Source organism: Indicator indicator, chromosome 6 (assembly GCF_027791375.1).
Source record: "Indicator indicator isolate 239-I01 chromosome 6, UM_Iind_1.1, whole genome shotgun sequence".
In the NCBI taxonomy this organism is placed as follows: Eukaryota; Metazoa; Chordata; class Aves; order Piciformes; family Indicatoridae; genus Indicator; species Indicator indicator.
In genome coordinates this window covers 17,111,826-17,137,361 of record NC_072015.1, presented here as the reverse complement: position 1 = coordinate 17,137,361, position 25,536 = coordinate 17,111,826, and the positions used below count along the sequence as shown (strand labels likewise).

Sequence of the window (25,536 nt, the reverse complement as noted above, 5' to 3'; positions counted from 1 at the left end):
AAGGTACAGTCCTGCAGGAACAGATTACTCTAGTGTAGGTCCCTTGATGAGGTCTCAGGTCCTACCAGAAACCTGCTCCAACATAGGCTCTTCTCCACGGGGCTGCAGGTCCTGCCAGGAGCCAGCTCCAGTGCAGGCTTTTCACAGGGTCACAGCCACCTTCAGGTAGCATCAACCTGCTCCAGTGTGGGGTCCCCCACAGGCTGCAGTGTGCTACATCTGGTATACTATGGACTTGCAAGGACTGCAAAGGTACAACCTGTGTCACCCTGGTTTTCAGCACAGGATGGAGAAAAATCTCTGCTCCAGCACCTGGAACACCTCCTCCCCCTCCTTAGTGTCTCCATAGTTCTCTCTTATGTTTTCTCACTCCTTTTCTGGCTGCTGCTATTATGCAGCATTTTTTACTCCTTCTTAAATATGCTATGACAGTACACTACCACCAGGTTCAGCTTCGGCCAGCAGCAGATCCGCCTTGCAGCCAGTTGGAATTGGCTCTTCTGGACTGAGTGAAAACAAGTGCCAACAACTGCTGTGCTGGTCATAAGTATCTGTGGTGTGAGCTATCAGACCAAGCAAGATATTGTGAAACTGCCTAGCTTGCCGTAGGACAAAAAAGGCAAGTGTATTTGCCACGCTTTGAGACCAAGGTCATTTGCAATCAGGAGGTGTTTGTGCTAAACGAAGTTCTAGGAAGCTGGCCTGCCAAAGAGCTGAGGGAGGAAGTCTTATGAAGATAAGACAGCCCTGTTTTGGCTAAAACTGGTGAAGCAGGGCTCAAATAACATAACCACCCAATTTCAAAGCAGCTTTCAAGGACCAGGATGCCCAAACTAAGACTTTTGTCTAATTAACTGTAATTCTAATATTAAAGTCCCCAATATGTTAATGGGAAAAATCAAACACATGCTAAACATGCATGACTAAGTTACTCTGTTCCTCCCAAATCATGCTAAATGTCACCTAGAAGGCAGTGACAACCTGGTCTGGGGTATAAAACCCATGAAAGGACATCTGGTGGTGTGTCACTGACACTAGTACCAGAGCCAGCAAGGCTGGGTGCGGCATGAGCCAGCACAAGCACTACCACCAGCTGCAGCAGCAGCTGAGACCAGGGGATAAGACAGAGACAAGGACAGTTGATGGACTGTAGTCCTTTTCCTCCACCAAGACAAGGACACTTTTCTTAGTGAGAACTGTGCCTTCAATATACTGAACTTGTGCTGCATTACTGTTAGAGCCAGTGCAAAGGTTTGCATCTCCAACTGTTGGATGTTACCCAGGATTTATTAATCCTGAGATCATCTTGCAGTCAGTGCATTTATCACTGACAATCCTGAATCTGTCGTGTCTGTCGCTTTAACTTTCTGAGCTGTGTCAGAGCAAGTCCTTTTTCAGACACCAAAAAGTGGAGGCAAAATTTAATTTTGCCAAATAGTTCCAGCAAGAGTCCTGGGCTCTGAGACAGGCAAATGTCAGGGTCTTTTATCTTAATGTGACACAAGAGTGCAAATATCAAGCTATACTAGGTGGAAAGGAGGTTATAAAAGTCTTAGGAACAAGGTGTGTCTCTGGAATTGAGGCAATTGTAGAAGCTGGCTTCCAAAGGAACTAGGAAGTCTGTGCCAACTGATGAAGAGGCTGTAAGATCGAAGGTCAACTGAGAGACTCTGTGTGTGTGTGTGTGTGTTTCTGTGTGGGAGGCCACTGAGAACAAGGATTTGGATTCTCATTTATGAGACATGAGTCCTGTCTGACCAACCTTCTATAGTGGAGTGACTACATCAGTGGATGAAGGAAGAGGTACTAATGTCATCTATGTGGACTTCTGCAAAGCCTTTGACACGGTCCCCCACAACATCCTTCTCTCTAAATTGAAAAGAGATGGATTTGATGGATGGACAGCTTGGTGGATAATGAATTAGTTGGATGGTCACATCCAGAGAGCAGCAGTCAACAGCTTAATGTCTATATGGAGATCAGTGATGAGTGTTGTCCCTCTGGGGTTGATACTGGGTCCAATGCTTTTTAATATCTTCATCAATGATATAGACAGTGATATGAATTCTCAGCAAATTTGCAGATGACACCAAGATGAATGGTGTGGTTGACACATCTGAGTGACAGGATTTCATCCAAAGGGAACTGGATAGGCTTGAGAAGGGGGCCAGGTTGGACACAACTCTGAGCATCCTGCTCTAGTTGAAGATGTCCCTGCTCACTGCAGGGGGGCTGAACTAGATGACACTTTAAAGTCCTTTCCAGCTCAATCCGTTATATAATTATATGAAGTCTTTCTATTTGTTCTTTCTTTCATGAGTTTTTGTTTGTTTGTTTGTTTGTTTTTTTAATGAAGCACAAATCGTGAAATTTGAATTCTATCATACAATTAGAGTGTTCTAATTCTGCATATTTTTCAAGATTGATGGCATATTTTGGGACAGAACATTCATAATTGAAAATAATGTAGGACCAGCTCCATATTAAACATTAGAAGAATACTTTCTATTGCATTAATATTTTGCCTTCAGAACTAGGCTCTGATCTAAAGATGTCCATGTCATCTGTTGTACAGCTGTATGGCAGGGACCCTGCTCAAGCATCACAAGGGTTTCCTGTGTCCGCATGGTGAGGGAGAAAACACGGAACAAAAGAAGGACTGGAGCATCCCCTAGTCTCCCCGTGGGGAAGGGGGAATGGGATGCTGGAGATGGAGGAAGCTGTTGGAACCAGGCCTTGATTCCAGTGCCATCCTGGCCGGGGCTGTCACCGGCAGGCCGCGTGCCTCTCCACCTGCCTCCAGCCCCTCCACCTGCCCTCCGCCTGCCGAGCAGAGAGCAGGGAGGCGCAGGCCGAGGCATCGCCAAACGCAACCAGCCATTTAAGGCAGCAAAGGCAGCAGCAGCACCAGTTTTTTCTGTGCTAATTCATTACCTCAGTCTCCGCAGAGGGCGGCAGCGGCCTCCCGCCGGTCAGCCCGCCCGGCCTATGGAGGCGAGCGGCGGAGGGGCGGGCAGCGAGGGCGGTGCCTGCCGGAGTCGCCGCGCCGGCTTGACAGGGGCTGCCGATAGCACTGGAGCCTGCCTGGGCGAGTGTCAGGTTGGGCTGGCGTGACTTGCCTGCCTTGGACAGTCGGTGGTGAGTGGGCACCTTTTGCGAGGTGGGCGAGACGAATATTTTTTTTTTTTTTTTCCCAGCGGTGGCGTGTGTGTTTCTTGATGCCTTCTGCCTTTTTAGTGCGCCGGCTAATTGATTTCTGTTTAGTTAACGAAGACGCGAGAGGAGGGGGCGGGCGCGACGAGTCCTTTTTTGGGGTGGGAAGTGTGGGTGGTGTGTATATTTCTTGCTGCCTCCTGCCTTTTTAGTGCGCTGGCTAATTGATTTCTATTTAGTTAATGAAGACGCGAGGGGAGGGGGCGGGCAGAGCTGCCTCGGGCTGGAGGCCTCCGCTCTTGCGGTGCGACCGGCGGCCCGCCCTCACCGTTATGTAACGTTCGCGGGGGGCTGCGGGCAAAGGCGGTGGCGGCACCAGCGGCACCAGCGGCAGCTTTCCTCTGCAGAATTAACTGTCATCCCCTATTTTTCTGCATCCTCCCAGGCTTGGCGGAGAGAGGAGCTTTGTGCGGAGCTGTTCTCCTTTGCCTGCCTTATTGGGCTGGGCCCTGGCAGCGGCATCTCCCGCCGCCATCGGGGTGGGCATCCGCGACTGTAGCCTGTGCGGGGCGAGGGCGGCTGTTCCGCGGCTCCCGGCAGCGCTGCAGCAGCAGGTGGATGAATGGGCCACCTTGGAGGTTGGCTGTGAGAGGCTGGCAAGCCCGGCTCTACCTGTCGGCGTCTCCCAGAGGAGCTGCGTGAATATTCTGCTGTTGGCTATTATCTAGAGACGACAGCAAAGTCTAAGCCGCTGCAGCTGTTTCTTCGTGCTCTTGTGCCCAGCACGAAGGGATCCCTTTTATGGAGATTGATGGGTAAAGGCGATTTGTCCCTTTTTTTTAAATGCCCAAGCGTTAGCTGAAGGGGTTTTGTCTTTGAGTACCGCTTCTGTATGGCGCCCTCCACGAAAATCAGGTGTGGGAGACTAGGGACTGCTGTGTGTAAAGTCAAGTAGAGTGCTCTGGGATGAAGACGACGAGGATTTTTCAAGGGATTTTGCCTAGAGTGAAGCAAAATCCTGTCAATTAATCTGTGATCCCGGGTAGTTGGTTTGAAAAAAACAAAGGAACTACCACCTCCCAAGTCAGCAGTAAGGATTTCTTCAGTCCTGGGAAAAAGCTGTTGTATTTGGGTGAGATTCTTCCATGGGGAAGTTTGGTGTATGCTACAAGGTGCTGAACGCAGATTTGTGAAAAGTGTGCGTCTTAAATCTTGGTAGCTTTGAATCTTCCTGCAGATGCTGCTGGCAAGCAATCCCCCCACCATGTTTTGCAGGGTCTAGATAAGCAGGTTTTGGGGGATCAAATTATTTAAGTTTTTACAGAGTATTGCATAACTGCTTATATATTTATTTAAAAATGAAAAGGAGGGGCAAACCCAACCCCCAGCCTGAAATGAAACGCATGATCTGAAACGGTTGTTTTCACTGACTTTACTGAGCATTCACCCTGTTTTCTCAGCTAGTATCGTTAAACAGCATGCTTTGGACGTTTGGCATGTGTTAGCATTATGAGACGTGAAGGTTTGTGTTTTCTGGTGGCTTTTTTGTTTGTTTGGGTTTGTTTGTTTCTTTTGTTTGGTTGTTTTTTTTTTTTTGTTTTCTGTCTAGTGCTGTGAAAACCTGAGGGCAAACCAGAGAAATAACTGTACACTTTTATAGTCTCACACTTAAAATAGCATGACTGTTTATCAAATGTATAAAATTTATTTATTTTTAAAATGTCAATGACCATTTTTAAAAACCTGTAGTGATCAACCACATCTTTTTCAATTTTTTTTGTTTTTTACAAGCCCTACCCCAACTCAGCCTCACCCTTCCCAAAATCAAAATATGCTGTTTTGAATGCTTCTGTACCTCTATGGATCACAGTCATATGTCTTTTAAATAGTTCATAATTTGTAACTGCTGAAGTGACCGTCCAGTATTAAATCATAGTACAGCGTGATGCTTGGACAACATGCCATGCAAGGATCAAATTGCAGATAAAGTTCACATAGGAATCTCCTGCAGTGCTTGCACTTGACCCATGTACATCCACCAAGTAGTTGTTTCTGTGCCCAATTTAAACTCTGGATGACTCTGTGGTGAAAAATAATATATTTTAATTTTTATGATAAATATATTCATTCAAATTATTTTCTGTAGGCAGCTGTATCCAAGAAGTCATTTTCACTTATACCTTGAACTTAATTAGAAAGGAGAGAAAAAAGGAAAAAAGGGGAGAAAAAAAAGAAAGAAAGCTTTTTTTTAAGGAGGGAGGCAGGCATGTAGTTATGCCAATTTATACTGAGATTAGTGCTTTCTGATTATACGTAGGGGCAATTACTTTTACTTAATATATCTCAGAATGTTTTAGAGAATAAGCCATACAATGTTTAAACTTGATAACTTGATCTCAGGTGGGATGCAAATAAAAATAATATCAGATGTTTTTCTTGCTTTGTGTACTTTGATTATTAAGCCTCCAGTGTGAGAATATGACTGAAATCAGAAGCCTGTATTGAAGAATAATTTACAACAAGAATTGTTTTCCCTGTCGTGTGATGGCTTGATGCTGTGTCCTTTCTGTTTGTACATGCATACTGCTTGCAGACTGTGCATAAATGAAATGGAGTCTTTTCAGCAAGCAACAAAGAGGGTTTTTTTTTCTCCCTCCAAAACATAGAATCATAGAATCAACAAGGTTGGAAAAGACCTCAGAGATCAACAAGTCCAACCTATCACCCAGCACCTCATGACTAACTAAACCATAGCTTCAAGTGACACATCCAATCCTTTTTTGAACACCTCCAGGGACAGTGACTCCACCACCTCCCTGGGCAGCACATTCCAGTGGCAGATCACTCATTCTGTGAAGAACTTTCTCCTCACCTCGAGCCTAAACTTCCCCTGGTGCAGTTTCAGACTGTGTCCTCTTGTTCTGGTGCTGGTTGCCTGGGAGAAGAGACCAACCCCCACCTGTCTACAACCTCCTTTCAGGTAGTTGTAGAGAGCAATAAGGTCACCCCTGAGCCTCCTCTTCTCCAGGCTAAACAATCCCAGCTCCCTCAGCCTCTCCTCATAGGGCTTGTGCTTGAGACCTCTCACCAGCCTTGTTGCCCTTCTCTGGACATGTTCAAGTGCCTCAATATTCTTCTTAAATTGAGGAGCCAACAGGTACATAATTCTCATCCATGGTCTTTGTCTGCCATACTGGCATGAGTACTATGGGCATAAGTGCTTTTAGATGCCTCTGCCAGTTAGCTGAAAAGAAATATTTTGCTTACTGTTTGTATTCCCATGGTGTCTGGGAGCTGTGCTCAGGGACCTTAACTGATGTGTTTGGTGCAATATAACAATGGAACATGAACTTGGGCCTGGACCCCAAAAGGTTGTGATACAAAATACAGAACAAGACACTGTAGGTGGTACAAAAAAGGGAATGCAGCTGCTGTTAAGAAGGATATATAGGTGGATGTATATGTTTTATTCATCTTTGTAGTTTCTGTTATGGTACAGCAAAGGGAATTATAGACTCACATGGTTCGTTTAGAGGTATTCTAGTATCAAAGGACACCCTTGGAATATAAGAGGTGGCTTGGTTTGGGGGGATTTTTAAATATACTTACCTTGACTAAATGCTGAAAGTTTGAAATAAAATACATCAAACCAATATGAAACATTTTATTGTAAAGCTACTTATTTTTTTACCATTCATTACATTTCAAGTTAGTTTAAAAAAAAAAATTGGAACAGTATTTGTTGCCAAATCACAGCATCACACAGGAAAAACCACATTGCTTTGCTATTTCCCCAGTGTTTTCTATATGCTGTTTTAGCTCTTTTGTTCTCTCATGTGCCCAAACCCACAAGTAACACATTTTAACAAATACACCTTCAGCAGAAATTTCTTAGCAAATACATCACTCTGCTCACCCCAAATTGCCCATACATAGAAGTACTAGAAGAACTCCCTGTTGCAACTGCAGTTTGGTTATCAGAAGACTTCAAAATAGTGGAAGTAACTGAACATTGAGAAGATGTTATTGGTAAAATGTTCCAATATAAATATGGTCTTTGAGTACGCAGAGCATGTACATGTGGTACAGGATAAATAATAGCATGGCCTAGTTCAGGTTTTGGGATGCTTTTTTTCTGACTTTATCACAAGCTGACAGAGCAGAACAGGCTGATTTTTTGTGCTGGTCATTTTTCTTACCTTACAGCAGTGTATCCATCAAATCACATGAGAAGTTTTTCTCTATTGTTTGTTTTGTGTAGCATAACAATTCAGTTGACAATTGAGTTTGCTTGTGCTAATATTAAATTAATTCTTGCCCAGTTTGGCTAATCTCAAGAATTTGCTTCTGTGGCAATGTTCAAACACTGGAGCATTTGGCAAAATGCTTACTGGTGAATTTAGCCTTGATGATGTTTTTTTCTTTTCTATTATTTTTTGCTTGATATTCTGAATGATTGTTGTAGTTCAAACAAGTTCTTAAATGCATAGTTGAGGAATGGTGTTCTGTTGGATCAGTGCTAAGGAAATCTTGCAATGGAAATTTAAATGTTAAGAAGTCTTGCCTACAAAAGCATTGTTTTGTTGGTGATTACTGTTTATTCTTTAGTTAAAACCAAATCTTTGTCTGCCTCTCTCATCCAAGAAGGACCAGTACCCAAACATTTGATCTCACAGGAACATATAGATGTGAAAGAACTTCTCAATGTTTTGTACTGAGTTGTGGATAGTTGAAAAACATCTGTACTTACAGGTTAATTTTTTTTTTTTTTATTCTTGAAACTCTGAGCCAGCAGACTTGAAGAACATAAGGGGTCTTTAGACAATCTAATAGGATTTATATATTGGTTATTTTTAGTTAGTTATCTGAGACTAGTGACATACATTTGATAGAAGTCTGCCTTTCAGAGATGCTTGACTAAGTGTATGTTCTGTATTAAATGTAGTCTAATGTGCAGATGTCAGGATGTGAAGCTGTTACTGGAAGTTACTTTTAGTGTTTCCAAAGGCTGGTTGTCTTTCTCTAAGGAAGTCTTATTGTTAGTTTGCATTGTTGTAGCCTGAATTTTCAGTAGTTATGTTTTTTTATTATCTTTGACAGTAAAGAGACATTTAGTATGTGATGCAGTTGCTCTACAAAGCAACTGTATACTTCACCCAAGTGGCTTCAATCACCTGAAAAACTGCATTGGTGGAATTCTTTAAGGCTGTCATGGTAAAATGTCTAGTCTCATGATTTGTAGCTCTTACATCATCTCCAGTTCTTGGATGCTTTATGACTATTAAATCTTACAGTGCTTTCAAAGCCTGTAGGTCTATGTTAGCTCAGTTTTTCATTGATCTAATTACATCCCTGACAATACCATCAGCTTAATTCTCTTGATATTTTTACCTGTAGGTGGTACACAAAGCCCTCCATCTTACTCATGTTTGAGTTCATCTCCTTACTGCACAATCTTTCATGGAGTGGATCTTCATTGTTCATGGCATTTGCAAGAGTATTTTGAAAGAGTTCTATGGAAGTTGAGATTAGTAGTGTGCTCTGGGTGGAGTGGTGGGAGGGGACAGTGTATAGTGTATGAAGAGATGAAGCTAAGCAAACTATATATTATTGCAATGCTACAAGTCAGAGAACTGTTACTCAAGGAACCCTATAGTGATGATAGACCCAGCATGTTATTTGAAGCTGTAAACTAATTGCATGATGAACTAGTGTGGAGAGCAGCTGTTGTCTTCCAGTCTTTTTTGATCTGTGATTCTCAAGTAATTTTTTTTGGTATACAATGAAAAAATAACTTACCTAAACAGTAGAGACTCCTCTTTTGTTGTCATATTCACTGTCTTCTGTGAAGGCTGTTCTAGACACTGCCTTGTACCCTTGCCTTTGTGTAGAGTTGCAGAATATTTGTGTCCAGGTTCTTTCTTCATCTACCGATGCTAACAGCCCAGCAGAGCTCAGGATGAATACTTAGTAAGTGTAGGATAATCACATCATGGAAACAAAAGCATGATAAGACTACCAGTACATAGGTATGTGGTGGATGCCCAGGACAGTTGAAACCTTGTGTAAATGACATGATGGTATTGCAGTATATTGTAGAATTAGTTAAGAGTTAGTTAAGAGTTAGTTAGTTAGGTAAATAATTTTTGTGTGATTTTAAGTGTTGAAGTGAACACACGCCTTTTAAAAGAAAAATGTTCTAATAGAACTATTGCTGAGAAAGATGTGTGTGCCTGTTTATAGGTGTTACTTTTTTGCATATATAAAGAGGCAGTGTTATAAGAAGTGGGTCTTCAGAATGGAAGAATGAAGACCTAAACTTAGTTTTGTATATATGTGATATTGCAGCAGTAACTGTGTAGATGCATAGCAATGGTTTTTGGAAACAGACCAGTAACAGCCATTTGTCAACCATTATTTTAAACCTCTGTGCTTGATAATGTGGTTTTTTTCAAGGTTATCCCTGCAATGGCATAGGTGACTTTGTCACAGTCTGAAATACTGTTTTGCAAAGGAGAAACATTAAAATTGTCTAAGTTGAGTAACCACCTGTTTATTGCTCTGGGTGTGTCCTGCTCAAGGTCTTAATGTAGTTGTAGGATCTACACCTTGTCCATAGTGCTAGGTAGATGGATGTCATTAAGGGGACTTGGGGCTTGTCCTTGCAGTTCTGCTTAAAGCCTGTGAAAGGATTTAATTTTCTTTAAATAAAGATGAGTTTAAATGTAGAGTTTTGTTAGCTTTGCTCGGTTTGCAGTGTTCTCTGCTCATTTGGTTTCCTCACTGGCAAAAATGAATGGCTGTCACTCACTTAAGCATCATGTGGAGAAATGTGCTCAGAGCAGAATTCAAAGGAGAAATGCCTTAACTCTGGATTCTACGGATGACTGTGAAGGAAGCTTAAGGGAAGCTTTAAGAGAACTGTGTAAAGTATTGCATTTTATTAGCAGGATGTTGCATTTCTCCATCTGTTTTCCTTTCCTCAGCTTGATTGTGGGAAAATGATTCCGTCTGCTGTACTTTGTATCTGCTGGTTTTATTTGGTAGGAATAATTACAGACAGAAAATAAATTAGGATTGCCTTTAACTGCAATTCTGTAACATTTTTAAAACACGGGGAAGATGGTTCAAGTACTAAAATAAACCAGATGCAGTCAGACAAATTCAAATGCCTTGCACAGTTTGGTAATGTTATTAATCCAATTCACTCATAAAAATTGCACTTCTCACACTCAGTGAAAAGTTGCTTTCTTTTTCGCTTGGATTAGCTGGAAGGTCTTCAGAAATTTGAGGTGACAGCTGTTCGTGGTGCAATAAATAAGTTTTACCAACAGCGCAGGAACAGGTTCTTAAACACTTGCATCTTTACCAACACTTGATGTGCATATAGGAAGGATTATCAGGGGAGTGGAAGGTAAAAACAGGTAACAACATAAAACTACTAGGTTGTGTGCCTGGAAGCAGAATTATTTGTAGTATGCCTATTTTCTAAAACCCAGTGACCTTTCAGGTTTAAGACTATTTAAGAAGTATCTTTAGGAAGGCTGATGGTTTGTCTAGGCTGAGGAGCTGATAATGTCGGTGTGGAGAGGTTGAGGCTGATGCATTTATAAGAGACTTGAACAGAAGGAGGAAGCTTATAGTAAGGTTTTAATAGAAGTAAAATTGTTAATGTTAACAACAAATGGTTCTTCAAATCTTTATGTAATACTAGGCATACCAACTTGCCAACCAAGTTAACGGCATTGCAAGGGGTCTACTACCTCTCTCTGTTTCCTCTACTCCTAGTTCACAATAACATTGGTAGATTCCAAACAACTGTTCTCTTGAGCATTCATTCAGATATCTGATGTGATCACATGCATAAGAGATGCTATCTAGCTGAATGTGTTTTTTCTTGGCCTTCCAAAAACCTGTACAGATGCTTTTGTAGATTAGTCTGTTATATTCTACTCCCTCTTTGGGAAGTGAAGGTGTGCAAGGAAGATCAGTTGGATGAAATCCACCCATAAGCTAGGGCATTTTTTTGTCTGAATACTTGTTAGAAAGAGTAAGAGTGTTGGAAAGCTTTCATACTCATTCTTGGCTTAAGGACTAGGAAAAAATGGAATAGAATGTGTGAAAGATCTGTATTTTTGTAACCTGCTGGTGACATGTTGCAGTTAGTGGAACAGTCTGGGGTTCGTACTGTGGATTAGCTACTTAACTGTCTCACTTAACAGAATTTACTGCTGTCAAGGAGATTGCAGAAACGCTTTCTAGGGAAGCTTTGTTTTGGATTACATTTTGGTGGATATTTAGGACACAGTTAGGGTACCATCTCCACTCTAACATGTGGTCAAAATTCTATGGTGTGACTATAAACAGAACAGAGCCTTCAGCACTTTGTGTAAAGACAACAGCAAAAACAATTGCAGAACAGAAGGAAGTCAAGGACAGAATTTGTAGATTTTTTGCTGCTTGATTGTCTGGGCTGTATATTAGAAAGGGTTCAGAACTTAGGGAGTGGTCATGGCTTAGACAGAGCTCTAGCAGATACTCTATTTTAGGGTTGTTTTATCCAAATTACTGTCTTTGGGCTCCAGATGAGGAGTTTGCACTGCAGAGTTTGGGTTTTAGCTGTAGGATGACTTGGTGTTCAATGTACACATAGTTTCAGGGTCTTGTGGTGTTTCCTTTCAAGTTGCAGTGAAGCTAAGTGTTGTGCATGAGAAAAGGTTGGCATGTGCAAAAGGTGAGCATTAGAGAAAAGAGCAGATGTTAGTGATACCATTTTTGCATTGCAACTGTGCCATTGTACTAGGGAATCTTTTCTCCAAATTCATCAATCTGTCTCTTGAACTGTCTGCTTAATGCTTGAATGCTGTCTGCTGTTGACAAGTTTAAACTGAATGTTTAAACAAAGTTTAAACAGGAGTTTCAACCTCATTTTAGCTAATTCTTGTTTGATAAATATTCTGAAGGGCAAACTTTTAAAATAAAATGCCTTTTCTGTCAACTGGTTTGTATATGAGGCTGTAAAAAGTATGTACTGTAGTGTTTTAGTATTTTAGTGCTTTCTTAGACAAATACTCTTAATTAATTTTCTTGTTAGTTTCCATGGCAGTTAATGATGCAATAAGACTTCCATTAAAAACTGGCTTTGCAATACTTGCTGCAAATGAAAGCAATTCAAGTTATATTTGGACAGAATATTCTCAGCATGCTAGAGGAAGGCTAGACAAAGCAGATGATATACTACATGTTATAGCCCCAAAAGATCTAGGCAAGTCACACTTCTGATTTTCCTATTAATTTTTTTCAGAAAAACCGGTTTTTGTGTGGAAACTGTAAACTAAGTTAATACACTTGTAGTTAACGAGGCAGTATTTCCTCCATAGGGTCAGAGAACACTGGTTCTTCAGATTACTCCATACCATATAATCACATACCTGCTCTATATGGCCTTATAATTAAAGCAATTCAAAGTGCAAGTCCCAGTGTTCTCATGTCCTGAACTCTGGCAGCAGAATAAACACGTTTCTTCGTCCTTCTGCTTCGGTTTATCTGTGACATGGCAGTAATGCTAACTTCAGATGCAAATACTAAGCTGTCTGCACTTCCAGAGCAGACTAATCATGCATCGCATCTCCAGGACTGGGCAGAGAAGGTGCCCCAATGAAATCTGACCAGGTAAGATACTATATTATGCATATTTTGTAGAGTTTAATGAACTGCTGAAATTGTTGGCAATAATACTCAGGGTTTTAATAAGTCTTTAAGTCTTCCTTGTTGGTGCTGAGAGATGGCTTACTTGGAAGTGCAATTCCCCCAAATCTACATCAGCACTGTACCAGAATTCCTGCAGTGTGTTGATACTTGGGAAGGATGTGGATAAGTGAAAGAGTGTAGATCAACAGAAATCTATCAGTAGATCTGATGGTTGGTCAGTACTGAGGATTTGGACTTATTTGTATGTACCAAATATTCATACAGCTATAGAGAATCAGCAGCTGAAATTTGCAGAAACAATAACTGGTTGTCCCTTTGTTTTCAGAAGAGTCCAATTTAATGCATTACTTTAGGGGAGTAATCCCAGTTGACTGTTTGCAGATGAGTATGAATTGTAGTCTCAGGCAGAAAGGATTCTTGATGATATGAGAAAGCTCTTTCTAACACGTTAGACATGTGCCAAGAACACCAGTCTGCACTTTTTGTCTGCTTTAGCATGAGTAAGTCATGACCTCAGTCAGTTTGAGCCCTGCTTTAATCTCTGTATACATACCTCTGTATAATGTGCTATATTATATAACAATATAATAATATTTTATATATGCATTTATTATACTTATTATAAAAATAAGTAGTTATACTTATTTAAAATTACAAAAATAATAAAATACATTATTATAAACATTCATATAATAATATGTATTTAAGTTATAATTATATATAATAGCATTTTATATAAATATAAAATATGATATTTTAATATAAGTTAATAATTTAATAATGCAAACCTATTGCAGTTTGAGGGGAGAGACAAGACCTTTTTCTGTGATACAAAAGGGGTATTAGATGACACTGATTATAGCAGTTCTTAACACAATAATGTCTAAATAGTCCCAAAAATATGTGTGTTCATAACACAAAAATGTCTAAATATTCTGTGGCTTTGTGGAACTGCACTATTTTTGGCCACTTGTTCTTTCACAAACCCTTCTGAACTCTAGCATGTGCTAATGCCTTCTTAGTATTATATGGCTACTTTTGATGATGGGACCTGCTAGGCTGAAGGCAGCAGTATTTGAAAAGGATGGGATTGGTGGCTAGTCCCAGCTTCCCTCCCTCTATTGGCTCTGGAAATAAAGTATTGTCAAACTGCATGCATATTAGACATTCTGGATAGTGATGGAAGGCATGTGTCTTTGGTTATCTCTAATTGTTATAGTCAGCATTTGCCCATCTCGTGCATTTGAATGGTGGCTTAATTTGTTTTACCAAATTTTAGAGTTGGTATTTTAGAATAGTCACTTTCTTTTGTCTCTTCTAACTTATCTAACTGAAGCTAGCAAGCACTTTCCAATCCCTTGGTCCAGGAAAAAGAAGGGTAACAAAACTGCATTTGATCTTGAAATTTAGGCAAATTGGTAATTCTGTATTTCTCTTTGAGAGATCATTTCATCAACATGGCATGATCTGCCTTGTCTCTAACCACTCAAAGAAGTTAAAGGAGCTGGCCTTGTTAAAAATCTGATTTCATGTTCTATATTGTGCAAATTTTTACTTTCTAATATAGTACAGTAACAAATGTATTTCTCTTCAAAGTATGGTGTTTCTAGTGTCAACAAATACATTTTTAAGTTGAGGCTAAGTCAGTGTTTTTGTAAACCAAGTATCTTCTCTTTAGTAACTTTCAAACTCTTACCCAAGATGTTAACAAGTAAACTGTAATTATGGGTCGGCAAGGAACTTGCCTCATAACTTTTGGCAAACACAGTGCAGCCCTAGTTTTAATCTATTCTTGACTTTCTGCTTTACATAATGAGGGTTTCTTGGAAATTATTCTGCATTGCTCACCAGATTTCACTATTTAAAACTGCCTTTTTTGTACTGTCCTGTCCCTCTTTGTCCCAGAATCACTCACAGAACCCTGATTCAAAGTTAATTTATTGGTATCTGAGAGTCTAGAAGTGAACTGTCTTTCTCAAGGCCAAATATGTTCCTGCAAGCATTTTTCCTATGCTAAATTTATAAAGTTTTAATTTGTTAGCAACTGAAAGTAATGAAAATACACTTTCAATAGATGCAGTTGTCATAGTATAAGACAGCAGTATGGACAAAAAAAATCGTTTTAAAAATCAACCTATTGAGAAATCAAAAGTCTTTCAAGTGTGGGTTTCAGCTCATGATTTGAAGTGATTGGTTTCTTTTTAAAGCATACTTCTGCAGTGCTGTGAAAAGTTGAATTATGGCTATGGTTGACATGGAATTAGGCAAAGCTGACCAGCAAGGCGCTAACATTGGCTAAAGAAAGATTTTGTTTAGGAAATACTTCAAGATGCAGGCATGTGGTTATTTTTTCTAATTTCAGCTGAGACAGAGTGGCACCTTCTTCAGACAGTGCTTACCTTCTTGACAGAATTTATAAGAGCAAGAGGGAGGATGTTCCTCCTAGAAGGTTAATTTGGCACAAGATAACATCACAAAACTATATGAGCTGTACATACTTTATTATAGCAGATCTCCACCTTCTTTTGTGACTTTGGGGTTTAATATCCTATACAGACATTAACATAGAGACTTTGGGTTTTGCTGGTGTGTCTTCTGTGTCTGTCTCTTTCTGCCTGTCTCCTTGTCCACTGTTCCATCTTGGATCTCTGTCCCTCTGTCTCTCTGCCTTTCTACCACTTGGAAAATTTCTGGTTCTTGTTTCCAGCTCCAATGGATTTGAAATGGTGCGATCTTGGAAGAGTCTTCTGCTTCTGGAAGTCAAGCTTTCTGAAAGATGGAAGTAGATCATAGATCTTAATTATTTGATTATTAATGTAGTTCTCTCATGCATAAATTGTATAAGCAGTGGATTTGTTTTGTTCTTGTGTCCCCTCACCACTGTTTTGATAGCAAAGGAAGTGTGTGTAGCCTGATGAATCAGACAGTTTAGAGTGATATAGACCTTATTCTGGTAAAAATGTATGCATCTGTAATACTCAGAGTAGCTTATATTTTATTGTGTGTGCTTATTGTTCTGCAGTTTGTGTTAGGAGACTTTCAGAAAGGTTTGAGGTAAAATTGCTGTTCCTTGGAGAGCAGACAGTGTGAAGGAAATAGAAATGGGAATTGGTTGCATTTTTATTCTTAATGAACTTCAATTTTTTCCCCCTCCTCTGTGCTTTTATTTTTTATTTCCCTAGGTGCACTTATAACTTGCATCTACAGTTAGTAAATTCCTGTCATTTTAATTTAGTTTGTGCTGAAAGTGTAAACAAAAGAGAAGGAACCTCAGGCATAAGATATAATGAAGGTTTTAAGATTTTTATTGAATATTTTTAAAATGAACAATAATGCTTTGGCCATCCTGCATTTGCTGAAATATAAAGGGCAAAAGTCTTTTAGTATAGTTTTTATTAAAGGGTTGCTTCTAATTATGAAGCTTAAAAAAATTGTACATAGGAAGTAGTTCTCATCAGTTCATTGGTATGCAGGGAAGGGTATGTGTTGGTTGTTTAAATGACAAAGTTGAAGTGGTATTAGCGTTACTTAGAATTGTTTCCATTGCTAAGGAGTTTGCATTGAAGTCCAGTATGCAAACAAAACCCCAAAAAAACCTTTATATCTGATGCAGAAATAAAACCTTAACTAGAAATGCATAGCAAGTTTTGCATATCTTAGTCCCATACCGTGTACAGCTATGACTTTAGAAGACTGGATGAGGTAAGTATGGTGGACTTTCCAGACCTTACCCAGTATTTGCCAAACTTCTGATACCTGAAGCACCTCTTTATGGATTAAAATTTATAGCAGTACCACAGATGTGAGTCTGGACAGCAGTCTGCATGTAGCTGTTTGGAACAGGCACACAATGTACTCTGTCCCTAGGCTTTTCAGTGCTTCTTCTGCCAACCTGTGAGTGGAAGGACAGAAGGTAAAGGCTTCTATGGCAAGCCTCTGGAAGGTTAGGTTTTTTTTCTATGTGAAGTCACCTGAAAATAAGTTAGTGTTCTATTGCTCAAAGTTTCTTTTAAAAGGCAAACCTATCCTATGGGCCCTTCAGGAAAGACATTGAATTGCTGAAGGGTGTTCAGAGGAGGGCAACAAAGCTGGTGAAGAGTCTGGAGGACATGTCTTAAAAGGATTGGCTGAGGGAACTGGAATTCTTTAGTCTGGAGAAGAGGAGGTTGAGGGGGAGACCTCATTGCTCTCTACAACTACATGAAAGGGGATCTGTCGCTTCTCCCAAGTAACTAGTGACAGGATATGAGGAAATGGCCTTGACCGCCAGGGAAGATTTAGATTGGATATGAGGAAAAATTTCTTCACTGAGAGAGTGGTTAAGCATTGGAACATGGTACCCAAGGAGGTGGTGGCGTCATCATCGTCCTTGAAGGTGTTCAAAAAACATGCAGACGTGGCACTTTGGGACGTGGTTTAGCGGGCATGGTGGTGTTAGAGGCCTTTTCCAACCTTAATGGTTCTATGTGAACATAGAATAATCTAAAATCTCTGCAGCAATGGCATCTCCTGTTGGTGTTCCTGCATCGTGGATGTGTTCATTCCAAATTAATTCCACAGCTTCAGTTCTTTGGGCATAAATTTGAGAGGCTTTTCTAAGCATTTCTGAGGCTTCATTTCTTGTTAGCCTTTATGTTATACAAAATGAGGGTTATAATATCAGTATTTTTACTGTACTTTCAAGGTATTTCATTTTTCAATAAAATATAATTTAAAAGTGCAATCCAGAAAATAAAGAGCTATTTGTTTTTTCCTTCAAAAACAAAGAATTAGGTAGTAATGCCTGCAATGTAAAGGGCACACCTTTATTCCAATCAGTAAAACAAGTACGGTGATTATCACCAATTAAAAAAAAAAAGAAGAGAAAAAGAAACAAACATTAATGTTTTTTAGTTGGCTGATGTAATGATGGTGAAATTAGGTTTGTACCTTATTTTGGAGTGTTCTTTCATTGACTTTTTTTTTTTTGTTGGCCTTGTTTATATGCTAGAATTTATTTCTAGATGGGCAGAGTTACCCAGGTCTATGTATAGACTGTTATTTGATGATGGAGAACACTGAGCTCTTGCTAAGTTTATATGCTGCTTAATCTCCATCAGTTGTGACAGAGACTGTAGGCTACATCTTAACAGAAAGTAAAATAATGCAAATTAATGTAATGAGTTTACCCTCCTCTTCTTTGTAGCACAATGGCTGACAATAAAGCAAAGTCGACCAAACCCGTGAATAGGACTCCTCCAAAGTCTCCTTCAGATCCAACAAAGGACCGAGCAGCAAAACGATTATCCTGTGATTCAAACAGCTCCCATGAGGGAGCTGTGGCAGGAGAACTAAGTGCTCTGGAAGAGGCCTTTAGAAAATTTGCCATCCATGGAGATACAAGAGCCACAGGAAAAGAAATGCATGGGAAGAACTGGTCAAAGCTATGTAAGGACTGTCATGTGATAGATGGAAAGAACGTGACAATCACAGATGTTGACATTGTCTTCAGTAAAATCAAGTAAGTTCCTTTCTGGAATTGTTACCTTGTCTTCCCAAAATGTTTTGTAGGTATCATCTAAATTTCTCTTCTGTTGCTTACAGATGTTGTGAAGCACTCTGTGTCTTTGTCACAATCAATATCTTTCTTGTTACTTTAAGAAACTATGATGCTTTGTCTAAAGATACAGTATTCAGCTTCTGTCCTGCTATCTTAAACTGACTTCAGTGACACTGAAGGTGTTATGCTGTAGAAAGAGGTATGATGTATCCGGACAAACACAAGCTATTCCATGAACCCTTGTTTTGTTCTGCTTTGGTTTTTACAGTAAATGATATCAATGTGCCCTGAAGGATTATCTGAATGAAATCAGGACGTAGTTTTACATCTTGCCAAAACACAGCCTCAGGGGACTGAGAATAAGACAGGATATGTACTAAAAGTCATTGTTCTAGCAGTCCTGAGGACCAGCACAACACCTACTTAAAGTATAAGGCTACACCAGACGGATGGTGAATTTGCAATGCAGTTTAATTGGTTAGGATTATCTCAGTGGTCATATCTTATCCTTGTGAGTAGACTAGAGCTTTAGTGAAACTTTTTCCCCGGATCAAAAAGCTAGGCGAGCTTGATCCACAAACATGTCAAATCCAAGACAATATATTCAACTCTTTGGGCATATTCTGTATGAAGCCCCAAATAAATTTTGGTTTTTTGCTTTTTTTCTTGCTCTGTGTGAAAAATTGCATCATTTTCACTCTTCATCTGTCTGATAGCTCTGTCTTTTCTGCCTTACTTTACTATAGTAACTCTTTAAATTGTCTCACAGCTCATCATGTTACAGAATTAACTAGGTTGAAAAAGACCTCCAAGATCATCAAGTCCAGTCTATTACCTAACACCATCCAATCAACTAAACCATGGCACTAAGTGCTGCATCCAGTCTTTTTTTAAACACACCCAGGGACGGTAACTCCACCACCTCCCTGAGCAGCCCATTCCAATGGCCAATTACTCTTTCTGTGAAGAATTTTTTCCTAACATCCAGCCTAAAGTTCCCCTGGTGCAGCTTGAGACTGTGCCTTCTTGTTCTGTCACTGGTGGCCTGAGAGAAGAGACCAATCCCCACCTGTCTACAACCTCCTTTCAGGTAGTTGTAGGGAGCAATAAGGTCTCCCCTGAGCCTCCTCTTCTCCAGGCTAAACAACCCCAGCTCCCTACACTGCTCCACACAGGGCTTGTGCTCTAGACCCCTCACCAGCTCTGTTACCCTTCTCTGGACATGTTTGAACATCTCATACCTTTAGTAAAATGAGGGGCCCAGAACTGGAATCAGTACTCAAGGTGTGTCCTAACCGGTGCTGAGTACAGGGGCAGAAGGACTTCTCTACTTCTGCTGGCCACACTATTCCTGCTACAGGCCAGGATGCCACTGGCCTTCCTGGCCACCTGGGCACACTGCTGGCTCATGTTCAGGCAGCTGTCAATCAGTACCCCCAGGTCCCTTTCTGCCTGGCTGCTCTCCAGCCACTCTGTCCCCAGCCTGTAGCACTGCATGGGGTTGTTGTGGCCAAAAGTATATGTCAAAGGACATACTTAAGGGAGGTACCTTAGTTGTTCCTGTAGCTTGTGTAAACATTTATTTAGCTTGTGTTCTCCACTGCTGTGGTGTAACACTGAGGAGGACATGCAAACTGAGTTGTTTACAAGAGTAGTTGGGAAGATTTGCTGCAAGCATTAATGCTTTAGAGAGCATCGAAGCATAGAAAGGCAGAGAAGAAAAGGCACTTGAACTTGAAAGGTGCTCCAGTGTAAATGTGCTCAGTTACAATGACATTACACATTTGACTTCTTTCTTTCTTTGTTTCCTTTCTCCTCAGGGATCTTGTCTAAGCAATTGAAAGGACTATATATGCACACTCCAGTCCTCTTTTTCTTGCATCAGTTCACTTTCTCTTTGAGTCCCAACTTGTATTTATCGGAAACTGTGTTGCCAAAATTAGATGTGCTATTAGTGAACTAGCTTATTTGTAATGGATGTTTAGTCTGTAGAATTTTCTTGATCTATGACAGACAGTGCTGGTATTTGCTTTCAAATTTTCTTTGGCTTTCATCAACTTAAACATTTCTCAGTATCTATCATCACAGGAAATAGTAAATCTTATATTACTTTCTTATGTCAGCATCTGGGCAAGTTACTGATAAAACAGCTCCACAGTAGGCATATAGATCATATGAAGATCCAAAAAAGTACTGGTCTGGGTGCCTGCTGGGGTAGAAGGAATCCAGTTCTGTTCTGCATGAATGAGTTATGAGGTGATAGTTACCTGAGGCTCAATGCAAATGTCAGCACATCCTCTTGTGATTGTCTCAACTCAATGCAGGGGTTCTTGTCTCTGGCTCTGTGGGGAGGTGCCTGTTCAGCAGTTTCTGAGACTTTCCTCCTGTGACCTCTGTGAAGTACTGTCATTTCTCTTAGAAGATATACACCACCTTTTCCTCTGTCTAGTATTTAGTAGTTTAGAAGATAAGTGCATCAGATGTGAAAGCAATTTTATCTTAATTTTGTATTAATTGTTAATTTTTCACCTGTACATGTACATATAACGTGTACTTTATATATTCTTCTCTTTTAAAAATTATTTTAAAATTAAGCTTGCCTAAATGGAAACTTACAGTAACTGAATTTGCTATCTTTATTAGGATGATTTGTTTTCTCATGTTACATTTTTATTCTTGAGAGCATATGTCAGCAATTCTTTTTAATCTAGATCACATTTCACGTACAGTATATCAAGGGAAGTTTTAATGACAGTAGCTACTCAAGTGTTAGTAATATGCTGTAACTTTAACAAGGCCAAGTGCCAGGTCCTGCACTTAGGTCACAACAAGCCCATGAATGCTCCAGGCTTGGTGCAGAGTGTCTGGGAAGCTGCCTGGCCAAAGAGGACCTGGGAGTACTGATTGAGAACTGGCTGAAGATGAGCCAGCAGTGTGCCCAGGTGGCCAGGAAAGCCAACAACATCCTGGCTTGTATGAGAAATAGTGTGGCCAGCTAGAGTAGGGGAAGTGGTTCTGCTCCTGTACTTGGCAGTGGTGAGACCGCACCTTGAATCCTGGGTTCGGTTTTGGCCCCTCACTGCAAGAAGGATATTGAGGTACTGGGGCAGGTCCAGAAAAGGGCAACAAAGCTGGTGAAGGGTCTGGAGAGCAGGTCTTGACAGGAGTGGCTGATGGAGCTGTGGTTGTTTAGTCTGGATACAAGGAAGCTGAAGAGAGACCTTATTGCTCTCTACAAGTCCCTGAAAGAAGGTTGTAGTATGGTGGGTGTTGGTCTTTTCTATCTAGTATCAAGTAATAGAACAGGAGGAATAGGCTCAAGTTGTGCCAGGGGAGGTTTAGATTGGATATCAGTAAAAATGTTTTACTGAAAGAGTGGTCAAGCATTGGAACATTCTGCCCAAGGAAGTGGTGGAGTCACCATCCCTGGAATTGTTCAGAAAACACATAGACATGATGCTTCAGGACATGGTTTGGTGGGCATGGTGTTGTTAGGTTTATGATTGGACTCAATGATCATAAGGGTTTTTTTCCAACCAAAACAATTCTATGACTCTATGAACTTAGGAGGCTTAAGCCTATGAGGCTGAGTATACAAGCTTTCTCAAGCATATTCAAACAACTGCTTTTCCTTGCTTTCCTTTTGCTTCACATTTAACCCTAAGGTAAAAGATAATGATAGATTTGGTGCTACACTGAAACAGTCACACAAAATAAACTCTTACTTCTTTCCGTTCTACAAGCACCTTTTTCCTAGCAGAGCACTAAGGATTTTGAACAACCTGAATTTTTCACCATCTGTGTTGAATGAAGAGCATTCAATGCAATAAAAGAATATCCGATTCCTCAGAAAGTTCACATTACTGCTTCCATGCCTCAAGAAGAGTTATACTGCTGACCATCAGAAGGCTCTGTACTTAACTTTTGGTTTTAGGTTCTTCAGCTAGGCTGTGTCTCAAAAGATGGGCTCTGCCCTGGGATTCTTGTGGTCTGCCACAGTGGTTCAGTGAGATGGGGCTGGAGGATCTTGGCGGTTATAGTCTGACCAGGGAACACACTCAGAGGTAAGAAGAGGGCTTATTTCATACCTGACTACAACTGCCACCTAGCATTGTGGTAGAACTTCAGAAAAGATTTTGTTTGGTTTATTAGTGGGAAGCCACCATGTTTAGCAGGGTTTGTTTTATAGCCAGCTATATTTATAATTTATGACAATGGCACATGTTGTTCAGATTCTAGAAAATAATTAATCTAGTAGAATTATTCCTTGGATTTATGAATTACTGTGTCTGTATATAACCTCCTGTTTGTCATCTTGCTAACTTGCCCAAGCTTCATTTATTTTTCTGCTGCAGATACTGGCAAAATGGTTAGGAACTATGTGTTGAAGATAAAATAACAGGGAAATTAGTAAGGGATATGGTTACCTAAGAGCTACTGAAATACAGTGTTTTATTCTCTGGTTGGTGATTTTCTGTGCTGGAGGAGAGATTTATTAGTTCATTCCTAAGAAGTACTGAACACTTTTCTAGGCTCAACATCCCCCTCCACACCTCTGCCAAACCAGGTGAACAAAACATGTGGGAAGTTTGAATAGTCCCGGATACTTCTTCAAAGCTGCAACTATGTGTGTGTCTTTCAGAGATTAATGCATTTATGGTTATGTTGCTATAAAGGAAATTCTGATTAACCTTTGTTACAAATTAGAAAAGAAGTGTAGAATGTTGTTTACTTTCTAGCGAGAGGGTACTGAAGTGTAATTTGTCTATTTATCTTGCATAAAGGTCCACTGAAAGTCTTCCTGTAAGCACAATATTTGTATGTACTTTAGGAAAAAAATGGAATAGACATGAAAGAAAAACCATCAGAACTGCATTATTTGGTAAGAAAAGATGTAGATTGAGGGTATTCTTCTCTCCTCTTTTCCTCTCCCTCCCAAATATTTTTGTTTAGCAGTAATTTGTAGTTACTTATGCATCTCACAAATCCTTCCAATTTCATAGATTGTAATGTTGTGTTTAAAAGTTATTTAATAGATGTCTTTTTCTGTCCCCCACCTGTTTTTTCTGTGTTAAAAACTTTCTCTTGTCAAGTCAGAAAATGCAAGAAATTAAGCAGCAATGAATTTTGCAATGGGATTACTTGGAATGAAAAAAAAATCCCATGTGTATGAATGTTTATAAGTCGTATCCCTAGAGATCAGATGAAAACCACATATGTTTATGCCAACTATTTGAATTGCATTAATATAGTTGGGATAGGCTGCTGCTTCTATAAGTAGAACAGTAATGCACTTTTTTTGGGTTATAAAAATGTAAAATAAAGGCATCTCATATAGTATTTCTGTCCATGTACATAGAAAGGCAAAAAAAGAAAGAAAAATTAATTACAAGGCATTAAAGTATTTTATGGGATGAAATTTGTTCTATTTAAAGTGCAGCAAAACCAACAAAAGTGTACATAACTCAATGCAGTTATGTAGGAAGCTTCCCTTCCTGTATTTTATAGGTTCACAGCCAAAACTTGAGATGTTGGACTCCTTTCTCATATGTTCATTGGACTGCATAGCATTATGGTTGCTTGGTATATTTTAATTTCAAAGATAGCTCCTTGCTTAAAGATATGTAAAAAGTCTCTTGCTAATTGGTATCAAGAGACCTTTTGTCTTTAAATGCCAAAAATTAAGCAACCCTTTATCTGAAAAATCTGCTCATATCATTGTTAGAAAAAAAAAAGCCTGAAAACACTTTGTAAGAAGTAATGTATGTATTTTTAAGTGGTCCCTAAATTTAACTGCTGTGCTGAAAGACAAGAATACAATCATATTCTATAAGAAGGAAAGTTTTCATAGATCACTGTATATGAAATTTTCATGACAGGAACGAAAATAGTATTTCACCATTTTTGTAATGATTTGCATTTCCCTTTAGATCAGACTTCTGCTATGATGTAGGACTTTAGTATAAATATTTTAGTAATAAAAGATCATCCCAAACGTTCATTTTTAATGTACTATCTAAACCTTAAATAGACATCTCTTATTTGTTGCAAATCAGGAATGGTGATTCAACCTAAGTCTACTGAATTTTGAGAATTGCATACACGCATTTGAAAATGGATGACTTTCATGACAAGGGGAATTCCATGGGTATCTTTTTAGTATCTGAAACGATTGCCTTCCTTCTTGGAAGTTTTCCTCATGAACTGACTGTTTCTTTTATCTTAGTTCATGTTACTTTTCTCACAGAATCACTCAGGGTGGAAAAGACCCTTGGGATCACCAAGTCCAACCAATAACCCTACTTTGCATGGTTCACCTCTAAACCATATCCCCATGCACCACATCCAAACGACCTATAAACACATCCAGAGCTGGTGACTCAACCACCTCCCTGGGCAGCACACTCCAATGCCTGACCACTCTTTCCATGAAAAATTTTTTCCTAATGTCCAGTCTAAACAGCTTGAGGCCATTCCCTCTTGTTATATCACTTACTACCTGTGAGAAGAGACCAGCACCAGCCACTCCACAATGTCCTTTCAGATAGTTGTAGAGAGCCATGAGGTCTCCCCTCAGCCTCCTTTTTTTCAAACTAAACAGCCCCAGCTCCTTCAGTCGCTCTTCATAAGATTTATTCATCAGGCTCTTCACCAGCTTCCTTGCCCTCCTCTGCACTCGCTCCAGTAGGCTGTGTGCCTTGTGCTTGCAGGGGGCAAATAGCAGTATAGCAAATCTTACTGCCTTGGAGAAAGCAAGCTCACTGGTGACACAGGAGAAGGGCACAGACGTATTCTGTGTTTGGTAGGAAAAGTCATATGGGTTGCATTCTTTTTAATACAGCAAAACAGTAACACACTATGGTTTAAGAACTTCAGAGTTTTTGTATTAATGGAAGCAGAATGCTAAAGAAGAGTAGATATTGCTGATCTCTGACCAGCATTCTGGCATGTTGCCTTAGGAAATTCAATTTCTTTGTTTACTGGGGTCAACAACTGCTGTGAGAATTTTGATACGTTAGCTATGCCATACACATACTCCACTTGTTGTATGTAGTTAATATGGTAATAGTAATAGCCCTAATATAAATACCTCTGCTCTTATTTTAGAAGTGTTACCACTCAGCACTGTAAGA

The 25,536-nt window shown here is 39.9% G+C and overlaps 1 protein-coding gene across 1 annotated transcript in view; it reads left to right on the top strand.

The window, feature by feature from the left end:
* The first annotated feature begins 3,156 nt into the window (after window positions 1-3,156).
* The window catches only part of TPPP (tubulin polymerization promoting protein), a 60,994-nt gene continuing 38,614 nt past the window's right edge, over window positions 3,157-25,536 (top strand). The window contains exons 1-2 of the mRNA XM_054382036.1: window positions 3,157-3,160; window positions 18,050-18,364. Of these exons, the coding sequence (XP_054238011.1) occupies window positions 18,054-18,364 (311 nt within the window). The 5' untranslated portion in view covers window positions 3,157-3,160; window positions 18,050-18,053. The remainder of the gene's footprint in view (window positions 3,161-18,049; window positions 18,365-25,536) is intronic.